Below are 17,060 nucleotides of genomic sequence, written 5' to 3'. Positions count from 1 at the left end.
TCCCAAGAGTTAGGAGCCCCAGGCAGCAGAGCTCCTCAGCCCTGTGGCCTGTCATGTGGGGCGGGGTGGGAACAGCACCTCCCAGTCTCACACGCCAGCTCAGCGTCCATGTTTGTGGCTGCAGTGAGGCCTATCCAGGGTGCGTCGTCACCAGAGTCCACTTCTGCTATGACGTCAGGACCCTCATCGACTTGGATGATCAGAGGTGAGATTACAGCAGGGCCTGTCCATACTCAGGGTGAAGAGGAATGGGAGGTGGGGCTCTGCTGGCTCCTGACCAGAATATTCTCCCCCTCACCCCCCATTGCCCTTGCTGATAGGCGCCATGCCATGCGGGGTCGGCTCTACTACACTGCCAAGGCCAAGAAGAATGGGAAGATAATGATCAAGATCCACCCCTGCTCCCGTCTCTGCTTCTGCAAATGCTGGAGCTGCTTCAATGAGGTAAATAGCAGGGATTCTGGGAATGGCCAAGAAGGGCTGCCCAGCTCTAGGGCTCTGGGCTGGTTCCTTTCCTGCATCCTTGGGCCCAGGCCCCCATTCAGGCCTGCCCAGACCTCTAGCACCTTCCTCCTTACTCCTTTTCCACTATGTTCTGTGTCCCTGTAGAGTTGCTAAAACCTTTCTTGTTTTGTTATTGTTATTGTTGTTGTTGTTGTGTGTGTGTATGTATATGTGTGTTGGTACTGGCATTTGAACTCAGAGTGTGGACACTGTCTCTTAGCTTTTTTGACCACAACTCATGCTCTTCCACTTGAACCACAGCTCCACTTCGGGCTTTCTGCTGGTTAATTGGAGTTTATAAGAATTTTACACTTTCCTGCCTAAGCTGGCTTCAAACTGAGATCCTGAGATTTTAGCCCTGAGTAAATAGGATTATAGGAGTGAGCCACTGACACTCAGAGAGTATCACTTAAAACCTTTCTTGGCAGCTGAGTCAGTGGTCCACGCCTTTAATCCTAGCTACTCGGGAGGCTGAGATCTGAGGATCGAGGTTCAAAGCCATCCCCAGCGGGAAAGGGCAGGAAAGTCCATGAGACTCTTATCTCCAATAAAAAAAACCACTAGAAAACCAGAAGTGGTGTTGTGGCTCAAGCAGTAGAGTGCTTGCCTTGAGCTGAAGAGCGCAGGGACAGCGCCCTAGCCCAGAGTTCAAGCCCCAAGACTGACCAAAAAAAAAAACCCCACCTTTCTTGACTCACCCTCCAGGATATCCCAGAGAGACTTACTCTTGTCTCTCTTCCAGTCCTGGACAAATGGACCAAAGGCTTCCAGAGTGATAGCGCAGGAATAGACAAAGGCAACAGGCTCTACTTTATCCCCAACCCCTGTGACTAAAAATGGTCTCAGCACTTAAACTACTACTATAAGACGGGGCTGGATTACTAGTAGATCAGAAGAACAATGCCATACATTCTGTTGAAGCCCATCTAAGTCTTTTGGATGGCCCATTCTGCCTTCCCTGTGCCTCAGTGTCCCCAGATCAGAATTTGACAAGGTAAACTTCAGTCAGCCTTTTGCAGTTCTAGAGCTGGTAGACTGGTGCATGGACAGGGCCCTGGGATCCAGCAAGGTCTTCTTGGGGTTCTGGTCTCCCCTGCTCTGAGGGCCTCTTCTCGCCCCAGGTAGACGCGGAGCAGTATTACAGTGAGTTGGAGGAGCAACTGACAGATGAGTTCAATGCCGAGCTCAACCGTGTTCGCCTGAAGCGTCTGGACCTGATTTTTGTCACTTTCCAGGACTCCAGCATGGCAAAGCGGTGAGTGCAGGGTGGGCCTCCCCTTCTCTGGCTCCATCCTCCTTCTCATTTTAGCATGAAGGGTGGAAAGAGAGAGGGGGGAAGGAGAGAGACAGAGAGAGAGAGGGAGGGAGGGAGGGAGGGAAGGAGGGAGAGAAAGAGAGGGAGGGAGAGAGAGAGAGAGAGGAGAGAAGGAGAGAGCTTTTTCTACTTGTCAAATTCTGACTTCCTGTTCTTCCTGTTCCTCATGGGCAGCTGCCATGTTCCTAGAGCATAGCTATACCATTTCCCCAGCTGCCACGATCTAGCCTGTCTCCAGGGATGCCTAGGCTCTGGGCTCCTTATTCCATATGTCTTTGCCTCAGTGCCAAAGTGGTCAGTATGGCCTTTGACTTCCCAGTCCTCCTCTAGATCTTGCCAAGGATACTAACCATGTTTCCCTCATTGCATATGCATTATTGCGGTCACCCCACAGCTGAAAGCTGGGGGATCCAAGCTCTACTTGTCCTTTCTCCTCTTCTGATCTGTAACCCTATGGCTATAACCCCTATCTTTTAGGTCCTAGCCTCCAGCAGTTTCACCTCAAATAGAATATAAATTAGGTCCACTCTAGAATGTTCCAGAAAAATCCTTACCAGCTGGACTAAATGCATAAGAGCTTCACAATTGATCTCTGAAGGATTATAGGGTGTTTCTCTTCTGGTGGCAGTCTGATACTTTGTCCTCACCCACCTCGACCCTACAAAAAGTAGAGTAGCCTAGATTAGTTACAAACAGTGGTATATAACTTTCTAAGTCGCTTTCCCTCTCCAATTCCTTATCTGTCCAGTTTGAACCTGCCTTGTCCTGTCTGCTTCCCAGAAAAGCAGTATACCTACTTAAGATGGTATGTTCATTTCTTAAGGCATCACTACCAGGCAGAGAAGAGCTAAGGTTTAGTTTCAGTGCACAGAGGTCAAGGATGGCTTTCAATGCCAGTACCCATCGCTCTTCAAGTTTGTAAATCTGTTTAGTTGAATCCTTGTTGGCCAACCATGAGCACAGAGCCAGGCACACAGGAATTAAGGAATAATAATACCACTGGTATTAAGATGAGGCTGAAGTTGGCATTGATGCCAGCTACAGCTGCCATTGCTACAAAGGAGGGCAGGAGTTGAGGACACCATGGCTCTGCTCTCTTCCTGAACTCCCCTTCCCTCCAGATCCTGGGTCTTAGGGTTCTCTAAGGTTTTGGGGGATTCATATAAAGCTTCCAAAATCCCCAGGAGTGGAGAGTCCTCACTAGTGGGACTGCCACAGTGGCCCTGGACCCTGGCATGCAACTCCCCTAATGTCCCCACCCCCAGACCTCTGTCTCCTCCCCTTCTCCCACCTCTGCAGCGTCCAGGCTGATTACAAGTACATCCATTGCGGTCTGCGGCCCCAGCAGTCCTCAGTGACCACCATCGTCAAATCCTACTCCTGGAGGGTCACTCATGCCCCACACCCCAAAGACATTATTTGGTAAGACTCTTCTGTCCCTCCCCTCTCCTCCAAGTTCCTCTGTGATAAAGGATGGGCCGCCTCTCTCCACATTATTGTCCAACAGAGATTCCATGGGGGCCAGCCCAGCACTGTCTGACTACAGGGCCCGCCCCCCCTCCCCCCCCCCCCCCCCCCGCCCTCAGGCTGGGCCACAGCATCTGCTTGCTTCCAGACCCACCTGCACCCTAAGCATGGAAACCACCTAATCCCTGGGGAATAGGTTTTGTTTTTGTGGGTCATGGGGCTTGAACTCTGGGCCTGGGCACTGTCCTTGAGCTTTTTTTTTTAGCTCAAGGATAGAGCTCTACCACTTAAGCCACATTGCCACTGCCTGTTTTCTGGTGATTAATTGGAGATAAGAATTTCATGGATAGCTGAGCACTGGTGGTTCACGCCTATAATCCTAGCTACTCACGAGGCTGAGATCTGAGGATTGTGGTTCAAAGCCAGTCTGGGAAACACTTATCTCCAATAAACCACCAGAAAACCAGAAGTGATGCTGTGGCTCCTGTGGCTCAAGTGGTAGAACACTTGCCTTGAACTGAAATGCTGAGGGACGGTGCCCAGCCCAAGCATCATTACCACCAAAAAAAAAAAAAAAGGTCTCATGGACTTTCCTCCCCAAGCTGGCTTCAATTATTGATCCTCAGATCAGCCTCTCAAGTAGCTAGGATTACAGGTGTAAGCCACTGGCATCCAGCTTGGGGAATTGTTTTCTGCTGTTTTGCCCCTCAGCTATGAGATAGACTTGAAGCCTTTACAAATAGTGTCACAAGAGGAAATCCCAGGACACAGACTGGGCCCAAGGGTTCACACTGGACTAAGACAGCCTGGGCCCAGAGTTGGCATTCAGGAAAGAGCAAATGGTCTCTCTGAGGGCTGAGACCCAGGGTACTAAATATGTCCCCCTCTTTGGTCCCTCCCCAGGAAACACCTGTCCATCCACCGTTTCCATTGGTGGGCCCGCTTTATTGCAATCAACACCTTCCTCTTCTTCCTCTTCTTCTTTCTCACCACGCCTGCCATCATCATCAACACCATCGACATGTACAACGTCACCCGTCCCATCGAGAAGCTGCAGGTGCTTCTTCTGCTCAGGCCAATCCTTGGGGGCCCCAGAGATCAAAGGAAGAACTCAGGCGAGGAGGGGGTAGGGGTGGGGCTAGTGGAATGGGTGACAGGACCCATAGGACACCATTCTGATGGAGGTAGAGTGGTGCCAGGGACAGGGCAGTGCTTGCTGGGCTGTAAATGGGATGGATGTGGGACATTGCCCACCTTAGGGCTGGATGGGAGAGGAAAGGGCGAGTGGAGGAAATGCAGACAGATCCTGGGGGGAGTTTGGTGGAATGGGTGGTCCAGTCACTGTGGGTTCCGAGGGCTCTGCTCCTTCAGACCAGTTGGAGGTGGGTATAAGGTAATGGTGGGTGTGAACAGCTCTCCTCACAGAGCTCCCTTTGGGCTTAATGTTCCTGGGAGGGTTGAGGGTGAGAGGAAGGAGGTTAAGTCTTAGCACAGTGCTTGCTTAGAAGTAGGACCTGCAGTTGAGTTTCCTCCTTCCCTCCCCTCTATTCACCTGTAAGAGCACTCCCTGAGGTTAGAGGACATCTTCTCACAAGGCAGGCTGAAGAGGCATGGGCCCAGGTCCCCAGTGCTGGTCTAATGAGCTAGAAGGTTCCTCCTTCCATTTACTCCCTTTCTTGTTCTCAGCACATGCATGCACACACACACACATACACACACACACACACACACACACACACACACACACACACACACACACACCACCTTTAGTTTCCTTCATCAACTACACAATAGGCCCCAGGCCACACAGCAGTTGCGTATTCTGCTGGGGACTCCATCTTCACCCCCCTCCTCTGTCTCCCCACACACAATTGTGGCAGCAGCATCTCCCTGGACCACAAGCCGTGAGTGGAGTCACAGCAGCTGGTGCTGGCAGGAGGGTGTGAAGCTGCTAAGGAAATCTCAGATTGACCCCTCCTGTGACCTCAGCATAGACACTCCTTGGGGATTCCACTTCATCTTGGCTGACTGCCTCTGCCCCTCCCTAGCCTAGTAGACTCTTGGGCAGGAAGATGCATGGGAAAGGCAGGCCTACTCTGCATGGACTGAGCTGGAGGCAGAAAGGCAAGGGGAAGGGAAGGGGGCTACAGGCAAGGGGAAATAGCTCCGTGCGCTGATATCTGTCTTGCCCTCCCTGCTCTCCTCCTACAGAGCCCAGTTGTGACCCAGTTCTTCCCCTCCCTGATGCTCTGGGCCTTCACAGTGATAATGCCTCTGATAGTCTACTTCTCTGCCTTCCTTGAGGCCCACTGGACCAGGTGAGCTTGAGGTGGGGGGCAGGGGAGGGTCTTCTCTCCTCTGGCTCTTGCTCAGCCTTTTCCCCTTCTCTAGCCCCCAACACCTGGCTCTTGTGGTTCCCTTCTGGTCTCAGGACCACAACTGCCATGGGATGGTTTTGATACCAAAAACCGACAAGTGTTTCTTTGTGGAAAAAGGCACTGGATTGTTTCTGGGTCTCTGGCCTTGGGGATATTGATTAGGGGGCCACCATCTAAGGGGAGGAAGACCCAAACCAAGCCCTTTCGGGGCTGCTCCCTCAGCCCCTGCCCCTTCCTATTGGAATTCCTGGCAGTGCCAGGGATTTGAGGCAGAAGACACAGGATGAAGACTTACTTGCAGAACATCAGGTAAGCAGCTAAGGCCATAGTAAAGGGGCCAGAATTTGATCTGACTGTTGATAGATTTGGACCCCACAGTGCCCACATTTTCAACAATCAGGTTTTCCATTTGATCGTCCTAATACTTCTATGTTTGTAACTAAGTACTTAATTTGTAACTAAGTTGGGTACAAAGTATTTTGCTATATCCTCGGTAAGTGGCACCACTGCTTTGGCCTAAAAGCTGCACGGATCTCAGAAGTTATTAGTCCCTACACGCCAAGTTCCTAATAGCCAAAAGGTTTGTACTAATAGAAATCTTTACTGGCCTGTCCTCTGGCCAAGAATAAGGTTTATATTGATGACTGGTTGTTAAAATTCTTCAGGGATTCTGGGTATTGTTACTAATGTGTCCATGATACAAAGTTGTCAAGTAGACATCATGAACAAACCTTCCATCCCTTTCCTGTGCTAGGGAAGACATCACTAGTTGACCCTACTATTCTATTCTTTCCTGCTTCTCACAGTGCACCAGAAACACTATTAGTTTCCTAGCCAAACAGAAGATGCCATTGGTACGAACTATTGAGAGTTGTCTCTCCTTTTCCCTCACCCTCTCATTGATCGACATCTTTCTTTATTTCCTCCTAGATCGAGTCAGAATGTCATCATAGTGCACAAATGCTACATCTTTCTGGTGTTCATGGTGGTCATTCTGCCCTCCATGGGACTGACAAGGTATACCTCACTCCCAATTACTGCTCCTGTCTCAGCCCAGCTCAGCCTTGACTTGAAACACATTCCTCAAATGACAGTCCTACTCATTGTGTGCACAGCTTGAGCCAAGTATCACAAACTCTTTAACATGTCATCCCTGAATTCTATCCTAGCTGAGAACGTAAGTCCTGCCCACCAGCTGATTGACAGCCCCAGGGAGAAGAATGTAGTCACTGTGAGGGAAAAATTCAGAAGAAGGAGAGAGAGCAACTGTTAGAGAAATGGAGGCTTTGAGCTGCCAGAAGGCAGAGGGTTAGGGACAAAAGTGGGCCGACATGAAGAAGGAAAAGGGCAGTGTATACTGGCAAGCTACCGTCAAGCAAGGCTCTTTTGCAGTTTGACAAGGGAGGAAAAGACAAAGAAAAACTGAACCGTAGGCCTTAATGCATTCATTGTGGTTCCTTAACTAAAGGTCAGCTTTGTTCTTCTTCCAGTTTGGATGTCTTTTTCCGCTGGCTCTTTGACATCTACTATCTAGAGCAGGCATCCATCCGGTTCCAGTGAGTACTCTCATACATATGTATATACCAGGGCCACAGAGTGGGGGTGGGGAGGGAGAAGAGGGGGAATCCTGAGTGCCACTGAGGAGGGGTGCCTTCTCCTGCTAGATAGCACCCAACCCCTCCTGGGCTGCAGGCCCCTTTGGCAATCTGGGGATGCCAGGGACTCTTGAGGACTGTTGGGAGGAGGAAGTTACCCCAAAAATGTTTCTTGTTTTTATTTTGTATTTACTAGTACTGGGGGTTGAACTCAGAGCCTGAGCACTGTCCCTTAGTAGTAGTAGTAGTTGTTTTTTTCACTCAAGGTTGGTGCTCTACTACTTGAGTTATACCTTCACCTCTGGCTTTTTAGTGGCTATTGGAGATGAGTTTCATTGGCTTTCCCGGTTGGCCTTGAACTGCCTCACATCTCAACCCACTGATTAGCTAAGAATACAGACGTGAGCCACTGGCACATAGCGTGCATCTGTTTCACAAAGGCTGTCCACCTCTCTGCTCCGAAGGGCTTCCATTGAGTGATACATCATGTGTCACTTCATGATAGGGACACCTTCTATGAACTATTGCTGCAGGTTGTGCACTCTTGTACAACCATTGTAGCATATACTTATACAAATTTAAGATATTACAGCCTCAGTAGGAGATACAGTCTTACAGGACAGTGTCACGTGTGGCTCATCAGCAACTGCAACATGACTATGCAATGCATGACTATGAAATTTTCTCTCCCTCTGTACCCATCCCTCTGCCATTTCTCTTTATCTCTCCTCTTCCCCTCTCCTCTGGCTTGCCACTGCCTTCTGCTCATCCCTCTGCCCAGGTGTGTGTTCCTGCCAGACAACGGTGCCTTCTTCATCAACTATGTGATCACGGCAGCCTTGATTGGCACAGGCATGGACCTGTTGCGCCTGGGCTCACTCTTCCTGTACAGCACCCGCCTCTTCTTTTCCAGATCGGAGCCAGAGAGAGTCCACATCAGAAAGGTGAGAGCCAGTCCTCACTTGAGCATAGCCTTCAGCCTCTCCTGGGAGGAGGAGACCAAAGAGGAAGCATGGAGGGATCCGAGGAGATGCCTCTTAGACCCCAGGATTGGCCTAGGAGAAGCCATAGAAGCAAAGCCGGGGGGACCTCGGGCTGACCCCTGACTTCTGCCCCAGGACCAGGCTGTAGACTTCCAGTATGGGCGGGAATATGCATGGATGTTGAACGTCTTCAGCGTGGTGATGGCATACAGCATCACTTGTCCAATCATTGTTCCTTTCGGTAAGTCATTTCCCAGGCCTGCTCAGGGCTGTCCATCTTCAGACCGGGAGGAGGAATTGAGCCCCTCAGCCCCAGCCCCTGCAGTACCAGGAGTTCTGGGAAAGCCTGCAGTGGGGAAGTGCCTGGGGTAAAGATAAGACACGGAGGTTGGATAGCTGCTACCACGATGTTTTATTAAATGAATGCATGAATGAATGAACTCTCCAGGCTAGCAGAACGGTTTTTAGGGGGAAGCTGTTAGCCCTAGAAGTCAACTCTGCCATTCTCCCCTGGTCTACATTTGGTTCTTGCTATACAGGGAGCCTTGAACGTGACTTCTGGTGGTGTGGGGAACAGCATAGGTCTCAGCACCTATCAGAGTTGCCACTGAATGTTTCTCCCACTTCTGGCCCCACAGGGCTGCTCTACTTGTGCATGAAGCACCTGACAGACCGCTATAACATGTATTACTCCTATGCACCCACCAAACTGAATGAGCAGATCCACATGGCCGCAGTCTACCAGGCCATCTTTGCACCACTCCTGAGTCTTTTCTGGATGCTCTTCTTCTCCATCCTACGACTAGGTGGGTACAGCTCTTAATGTCTCAATACCAACTCTGTGAGAGGACAAAAGTCCAGGGGGATTGAGCAAGATGATGCTCATCAGACTCAGCCAAGTCCTCTGGATGAACAGAGCATGTATTAGTCTTGCAGAACTTTGAGGCAAAAGAGAGGTTCCAAGTGTACGGATTTGGATTTAGATCAGAAATATTTTATTTTCTCTGGACCTTGGTGACTCACACCTATAAATCCTAGCTACTCAGAAGGTTGAGATCTGGGGCTGGGAAGGTGGCTCAGGGTAGAGCGCTTGCCTTGCATGCATGAGGCCCTGGGTTCGATTCCTCAGCACCACATAAGCAAAAAAAGAATAAAGCCGGAAGTGGCCCTGTGGCTCAAGTAGTAGAGCGCTAGCCTTGAGCTGAAGAGCTGAGGGACAGCGCCCAGGCCCAGAGTTCAGGCCCCACGACCGGACCCCCCCCCCCCCCAAAAAAAAAAAGAAGGTTGAGATCTGAGAATCACAACCAACCCAAGAAGGGAATTCTGTGAGACTCATCTCCGATTAACCACCAAAAAGCCAGACATGGAGGTGTGGCTCAAGTGGTAGAACATGAGCCTTGAGTGAAAAAAGCTAAGGGACAGCACCCAGGCTATGAGTTCAAGCCCCAGCACACACACACACATACAGATATTCCTTCATTCTAAATCTGTGGGGATAGTGGGTGAAGGAAGGGACACACAATTCCCAGTCACAGTTTTGCCTCTGTCGTCATGGCAGCTATAAGCATTCAGCTCTGTCACTTTCACAGAATCTCCATTTATTGTCACTGCCAATTTCTTAGCTTGCTCACTCTCTGCTCTTGCTTTTTGCTACCTATCAATTTTATCCTATAACGTCCTTTACTAAGGATAAAAGATGGCACATTTAGTGCTGGTGGCTCACGCCTGTAATCCTAGGTACTCAGGAGGCTGAGATCTGAGGATCGCGGTTCAAAGCCAGCCCGGGCAGGAAAGTCTGTGAGACTCTTATCTCCAATAAACCACCAGAAAATTGGAAGTGGCGCTGTGGCTCAAGTGGTAGGGCACTAGCCTTGAGCTGAAGAACTGAGGGACAGCATTCAGGCCCAGAATTCAAGCCCATGACCGACCAAAAAAAAAAAAAAAAGATGGCACATTTAGTGCTGGAGGCATGGTTCACGTGGTAGAGCACCTGCCACATGAAAGACCACATTTCTATCAAAACAGAAAAATATAAAGACCAACACTTGTTACTCACTATCTCTTTTGCTCCCAGACTCCTTCTAGGCACTTTGGGGAGGGGAGCAAAATGAGAGAGGGAGGGTGTTTTCCAAAATCCTGACCATCTACATTATAACCTTCAGTCCTGGATTTGGAGTTTTTCCCTGACTATTATATTCTGGGCAGAACGTACAGAATTGCCTTACAAACTTGTGACCATCCACATTATAACCTTGCCATTAAAGAGGCAAAATATTACCCCATGAAACAAAGGACTTGAGAATTCACCTTCCAATGCCCAGGTTAATGGAGCCTCACGGTTTGGGCTTGTGGGGAGAGAATGGGGTCAGAGACTGGGATGAGGGGAAGAAATGAATTTCCAGGGACCATCGTCACAAAGGGAACTGACAGGCCAAGGAACACGTGTTTCATGGGCACTGATGTGGATATTTAAGTCAACCAAGGTGTCAAATTGTAAACTGGTCAAATAGAATAAAGGGATTATTATCATGTCAGGTCTTTTGACTGCAGATGTTCTCCGAGGGGAGTAGGCAAAGGTCCCTCCAGTGTCCCATGCTGAGATAGTCCCCGAGACATCTGCCAATCATCTCTGCTGCCTGACCTCCACCCATGGCAGTGGTGCTTGAACTCCATGCCCACAGCCTGTTCTTCTCCTTGGCAGGTTCCGTCCACAGCATCACCTTCTTTTCCTTGTCCACACTTATGGTTTCTATCGTAATTGCCTTTTTTGGCACTTTTCTGGGACGGCTTCGGGCAGGCCATGAATATGAGGTGAGTTGCCAGCTTGCTTTTTCTTCACTGGTTCTACTGGTTCTTGATACACAACCTCTTCTGGTTTCGGCACCCAGAGGGTCTGAACTTCTCACAGATTGTGTGCATGTGTGCGTGTACATGCCTTGCACTGGCTCAGGCTGACCCCCGTGGCAAGACAGTGTCTTCTCTTTTTCTGCCCTTAGATACCACCTTCAAACAGCAGGCATGTGAGTCCAGTCCAGCCCCTGAGCGGGCAGCATTGTCCCAAGGGGCTGGAGGACTGGGAGCAAAGATGGAACCACGTGTGTGGGGGAGGGCGGTAGCTGACAATGGGACAGTGGCTTAGGGCTGGATGGACAGTCATCTTTTCACTTTCCAGAAGCCCAGCTATTGAACTGGTGTTTTTCCATGATGCCTTTGGCCCTTTGACCAAGGAATTTAATCATTGGTCCTCCTGGAGAAGAGAGCCCAGCATGTTCTCAGACATGGTGGTGATCTGCAGTGGATTAACTAACTTTTGACTCTTTATGATTATGTATTTCTTTTTCTAGTTAACTTTCTGGTTTTCTCTTGACAACAGTGAATTGTTTCCTTTAAAAAATATGAATGTAACTGGGCGCCGGTGGCCCACACCTGTAATCCTAGCTACTCAGGAGGCTGAGAGCTGAGGATCACGGTTCAAAGCCAGTCCAGACAGGAAAGTCTGTGAGACTCGTATCTCCAATAAACCACCAGAAAACAGGAAGTGGCGCTGTGGCTCAAGTGGTAGAGCTGAAGAGCCTTGAACTGAAGAGCTGAGGGACAGTACCTAGGCCCAGAGTTCAAGCCCCACGACCCACCAAAAAAAAAAAAAAAATGTACATAGAGAAAAGAAAGTTGATGAGTAGGTAGAAGAAATCTCTAGTATCTAGGGCTCTGGACACAAAAACTCCACTGCCCTCTCTACCTGGCTATCTTGCCCCATCACCTGGCTGGAGCGCCAGGCTGGTAAAAGGTCAAAATGATGACCTCCCCCCACAGACAGTGCTGGATCTGGTTGTCCAAATGTCACTGGAGAGGAGGAGGGAGGGAGCCTAGACCAGAATAGTTTGTGGCTCCTTCCAGATACAAGGAGACATCCTAGAATGAAAGATGACGGATCAAAGCAAGCTCATCTTTGAACCCCAGTTCTAACTCTTCATACTTCTTCCATGATGATCCTTGGGAACTGAGTATTCTAGAAGGGACTCCTAGTTTCCCAGCCTCCCCCTGTCCCTGTGGGGCTCTTCCCTACCAGCTGGAAATAGAGAAGGTTGAGTGCCACGGTAGGAGTCAAGAGGCTCAGATGTGGGGTCCAGACCCCTCTGGATGTGGGAGGGAGGGGACAGAGAGCAACCCCCTCCCATCCTGTGACCCACCCTCTCTCTTCCTGCTGCAGCCAGAGGCGGAGGAAACAGAGACCGTGTTTGACATGGAGCCAAGCAGCACGTCCTCCACCCCCACCTCCCTTGTGAGTCATCACCCTCACCTCCCCCAGGTCAGGAGGGCGGCCCCTGGGGGGATTGGCCCACTCCAGGGTCGCTGAGAGGCACCAGACCTTAGCTCCCACCTATAGCTCTGGGTAGGGGCGGGGGGGTGGGAGCCGGGCCCTCTGGGCTCCCTCCTCTGACCCAGGAGGACTTGGCCCAGGTCCAAATGCTGCCTTGGCCCTGGCTGAAGAGTGGGGAGAGAAGGAGAACCAACATTTACTCGTCACTCAGTAGAAGGCACTCACACAGGAGGCAGTCAGAGAGGATAAACTCCGTCACGGGGACCTCGGAGTCAGAGTCCTCAGTCGTGTAGACACAGGAGCAAGCTGGGGCTCAGCCTCGCACCCCAAGGCTGCCTCCGCAGAGCTGTGCAGAGCTGCAGGGAGCTATTAGCGGATGCACCAAATGGTAAGGCAGGGGTAGTCCTACATACACGAGTCCATCAACCCGTGAAAAGCCCAGGCCAGACCCAGTCAGCTCCTGGCAGGCTGGCCATGGGCTGCCGTGCCCACAGGGCTCTCATGGGTGGACTGAGTACTCATATCCCTGCCACAAGCGTCAGTGTAGAAGCACCAATATGTGTGCCAAGCTGAGTACCAGGTAGACTGCACATAGATGCCAGGTGTCTCAAAGGAGCACTGGACAGGGAAAGGGTTCTCAGAAGAGGGAATGTGTCATGTGACTTCAGTACTGGGAGGAAAGGTTGCCAGGATGTGCATGTAGTAAGAAACACTGGAGAAAGAATAAGGAAGAGCCTAGAGTATGGGGGAACCAAAGACAGAGAGTTTGGCTTTCTTTAGTGGTGGACAAAGCTGGGTAAAAACACATAACCAAGCTAGGCAGTGACTCACATCTGTAATCTTAGCTACTCAGGAGGCAGAAATCAAGAGAATCAGGTTCAAATGTAGCCTAGCCAAAAGAATTAGTGAGATCCTCATCTCAGTCAAATAACCAGGCATGGTGGTCTTCCCAGCTACATGGTAGTCTCATAGGAAGATCAAGGTCCCAGCTTTATCCAAAATATGTGACCCTTCCTGGAAATAAAGCAAAAGAGGGATAGGGACATGGCTCCAGTTGTAGAGTCCCTGCCAAGCAAACACAAAGCCAAGGGTTTAAATTCTACCACCAAAAAAAAATGTAAGGAAGAAGTGCTTTACAAAAGCAGAGATAAACAATAGCAGATGGACAGGCCCATGCACAGATACAAGACCTTACACAAAGGAACCAACTGTGTCTGCAAAGGGAAGGGGAGAAGAGCAAGACTCAAAATAGGAGTCTCTCCTGCTTGGGACCCTTTCAATGTGAGTGTCCTTAGGGCTGTTAAAAGTGACTTACTAGCTGAGCATTGGTGGCTCACGCCTGTAATCCTAGCTACCCGGGAGGCTGAGCTCTATGGATCACAGTTCAAAGCCAACCCAGGCAAGAAAGCCCATGAGACACTAATTAACCACCAAAAAGCTGGAAGTGGAGCTGTAGCTCAAGTGGAAGAGTACTAGCCTTGAGCATAAAAGCTCAGGGATAGTGCCCAAGCCCCAAGCTCAAGCCCCAGTATCAGCACACACTCATAAAAAAAAGGCGCACTCACTTTGGAATGAAGGTCTCCCTGGGCGCCAGCTCAATGGGGACCCAGGTCACTCTTCTTGGATTCAGCCAGACTGGAAATCGTGAATGGATAAAACACATTCTGAAGAATTAGGAATGGACTAAAGTGAGGAAACCTGCCACTAAACTTTGGTTACAGGAGCTTGTAGCCTGGGAGCAGGAGGGATGGGGGGATGCAGCTTCTGAGGAAGGAAGGACCTATGGCTTGGAGGCAGGGCATGAAGGGAGGAGAGGATGTACCCTAGGCCTTGCTCCAGATGTGACTTTGCTCTCTCCTCTCTATCCTGAGCAGCTGTACATGGCCACTGTACTGCAAGAGCCAGAGCTGAACCTGACTCCAGCCTCCTCCCCAGCCAGGCACACCTATGGCACCATGAACAGCCAGCCGGAAGAGGGACAAGAAGAGAGTGGTTTGAGGGGCTTTGCGAGGGAGCTGGACACGGCCCGGTTTCAGGAAGGGCTGGAACTGGAGGGCCAGAGCCAGTACCACTGATCAGGACTCCAGGACTCCAGTCAGCGGCCCTGGGAGCGCTTGGCATGGGGAGGAGGCAAGGGGGTGGCCTGGGCCTCTCCCCTCCCACCTGCAGACTTTGGGAACTCCTGATTGAAACATCTGCTGTCGCTATGGCCATGTGGTGACCCCACACCTACCGACCAATGAGAATGGGAGGTGCTGGGCAGTGCCTAGTGACCCCAGGATAGGGTGGAGGAGACAATCACCATGTTCTGGGAGAGGTAGCTCAAGCCCAGAACACAGGCACTGAATGCTAGGGGACTTGGGTGGGTCATGATGATGTGCATAAGGAAGAGGTGGGAAGGGGCCCATCAAAGGCTCTGTGGGGGTGGAGTGGGGAGCGTGGGGTGTCCAGGCTCCAGCTGCCCATCAAGAAGTTTCTGCTGCTCTGGGCCCTAGGCCTCTACTGACAGTCTGAGCAAGTAAAGATACGTGAGCTGAGCCTCATGGACAAGATACAGGTGACTGTCAGCAAGGGTTTCCCCACCGGGGCTCTGCACCAGAAGTCTCTGCACCAGACCCTGAGCAAGGGGTAGCTGAGTCCACAGGCCTGGGAAGAGGTGACCGAGGCCCTTCCTGTTCCTCTGCCCCTTGTCAGATGTCCCCAGGAGCAGCAGGAACAAGGTCCTCTTTACCCTCACATGGGTAGTGGTCACTTGGGCTCATTAAAGAGACCTGCATGCTTTGTGGTAAAGGAAACCATGGCTAATTCTTGCTGGTTGCTGTAAGGTGGGAGGAAGAGACAGAATTCATGGAGGAGTGGGGGCGGGGGCTCTCTTCACCAAACTGTCCATAGTGGGAAGCCAGACACACCTCCCTTATCCTTAGATATAAATGAGATTTTCCCCAAAGCCCAGGAGGTGATCACGGAGAATGTCTCCTGCCTCCCACCCATCTGAGTGCCAGAGCCCCACTGCCCAAGATGGCGGCAGCTCAGGGTCACATACCCAGGTTTCCAATGGAAGGCATGGGCCATCCCCTCTCCCCTTCCCCCGCAAGCAGGACCCCCTCACTCCTCTCAGGGTTGCCCTATCCCCTGCACTGGGACCCACCTCTGTGACCTCTCATGTGGCCCTAGCTCAGACACTGCAAAAGATGCCTCCCACAGCGCTGTCACGAGTGTGTCCCCGTGGGTGGGTGAGGCTGCTGTCCCAGGGCTGCCTCTGCCTAGAGGCTGTAGAAGCTGGGTCCTGAACAACACTGGTAACTCTTAGTGCTTCTGCCACAGCTGGGAGTAATACCAACTCCTGCCTTCTACTGCGCAGAGCCCTGGAACAGTTCCAGCTGGAGTCTCAGAACCACATGAGCCAAGTTGCCTAGAGTCTGTGAGCTCCTAAGCCTCTTGAGTTCCCCTCTCCAGCGGGGTAGGTTCCTCTGTGCTGCCTGCCTGCTACAGGTGGGCCCAGGCTCATCTGACACACTTGAGTATCTGCAGCACATCCCAGGAGGCATGTGGCTGCCCTAAATGAAGGTCACCTAGGCCCCTGCCTCTGCTCCTACCTTCATTCTAGAGGAGAAATAGGTGTGCCATGCCCCAGGGCTTAGCCCCGTGGTCCCACAGGACCCCTCCCCCTGGAATTTCATCTTTTTGTGGCCCAGTGGTCAGGGAGCTCCACCTGCCTGGCCAGATCCGCTAGCGTGGATTGTAAAGTAGAGGTGTGGGTTTGCTGCCAGAGGCTGGCAGGGCCTCACCTTTCTGGGCACTCGTGCGGCCCTGTGGATTGTGGCTGCTGGCCCCTCACCCCCACCCTCCACAGACCACATGACAGGATGGCTGGAGACTTCTACCTTGAATTTGAATCAAGTGCAGCCTCGCTTTGGGTGTGAATGTTGGGAAAATGGCAGACTATTTCTTTGCTCATTCCACAGACCTGGGGTCGCCGACACGGTCCTGCCCATCTGTCTGGGCCTCAGCCTCCAAGAGTCACTGGTGAGGGGGACAGTGATCCTCATGCACACACCACATCTGGGCCCTCTCTGGGCATGCCCCTCCCACCTGTGTTCAGCCCATTGACCTCTGCCTACCACCATCCCACGTTACCCCATGCCACAGCCATCCATCCCCCTCCTGGGGGACCCAGAATGGTCTGGAGACCTAGAGGGCTCCCCACAGCAGTTTTTGAGCAAACCCACCCCTGCCCTCCATCCCCCAGCTGCCTCTGGAAGCAAAGTGCCTATCAGCAGCATTGCGTCCTCTGGGAGTCCTGGAGGGGTTGTAGACTAATGGCTCACCACTACTAAAGGAATGTGCCAGAATGCTGAATCTTCTTGTTATCAATGCTATGACTGTGCCTTGAATAAACAAGTCCTCCCAACCTCTGCTAGCCCGTGCCTCTACGTCCACCCAGAAAGTCAGTGCTCCCAGGTCACCAGTCTGGGGCGACACGCCTCACCACATAGC

At 51.4% G+C, this 17,060-nt stretch overlaps 1 protein-coding gene across 1 annotated transcript in view; it reads left to right on the top strand.

The window, feature by feature from the left end:
- Positions 1-16,978, top strand: part of Tmem63c (transmembrane protein 63C) — a 64,173-nt gene extending 47,195 nt beyond the window's left edge. The window contains exons 12-25 of the mRNA XM_042692652.1: positions 125-205; positions 321-444; positions 1,626-1,759; positions 3,119-3,241; positions 4,190-4,343; positions 5,498-5,604; positions 6,595-6,681; positions 7,155-7,220; positions 8,041-8,203; positions 8,378-8,483; positions 8,881-9,048; positions 10,944-11,053; positions 12,453-12,524; positions 14,438-16,978. Of these exons, the coding sequence (XP_042548586.1) occupies positions 125-205; positions 321-444; positions 1,626-1,759; positions 3,119-3,241; positions 4,190-4,343; positions 5,498-5,604; positions 6,595-6,681; positions 7,155-7,220; positions 8,041-8,203; positions 8,378-8,483; positions 8,881-9,048; positions 10,944-11,053; positions 12,453-12,524; positions 14,438-14,638 (1,696 nt within the window). The 3' untranslated portion in view covers positions 14,639-16,978. The remainder of the gene's footprint in view (positions 1-124; positions 206-320; positions 445-1,625; positions 1,760-3,118; positions 3,242-4,189; positions 4,344-5,497; positions 5,605-6,594; positions 6,682-7,154; positions 7,221-8,040; positions 8,204-8,377; positions 8,484-8,880; positions 9,049-10,943; positions 11,054-12,452; positions 12,525-14,437) is intronic.
- Positions 16,979-17,060: the final 82 nt, after the last annotated feature.

This window comes from Dipodomys spectabilis, unplaced genomic scaffold (genome assembly GCF_019054845.1).
Source record: "Dipodomys spectabilis isolate Male_0828 unplaced genomic scaffold, ASM1905484v1 ptg000157l, whole genome shotgun sequence".
NCBI lineage: Eukaryota > Metazoa > Chordata > Mammalia > Rodentia > Heteromyidae > Dipodomys > Dipodomys spectabilis.
This window is presented reverse-complemented; position numbering and strand designations above follow the sequence as displayed.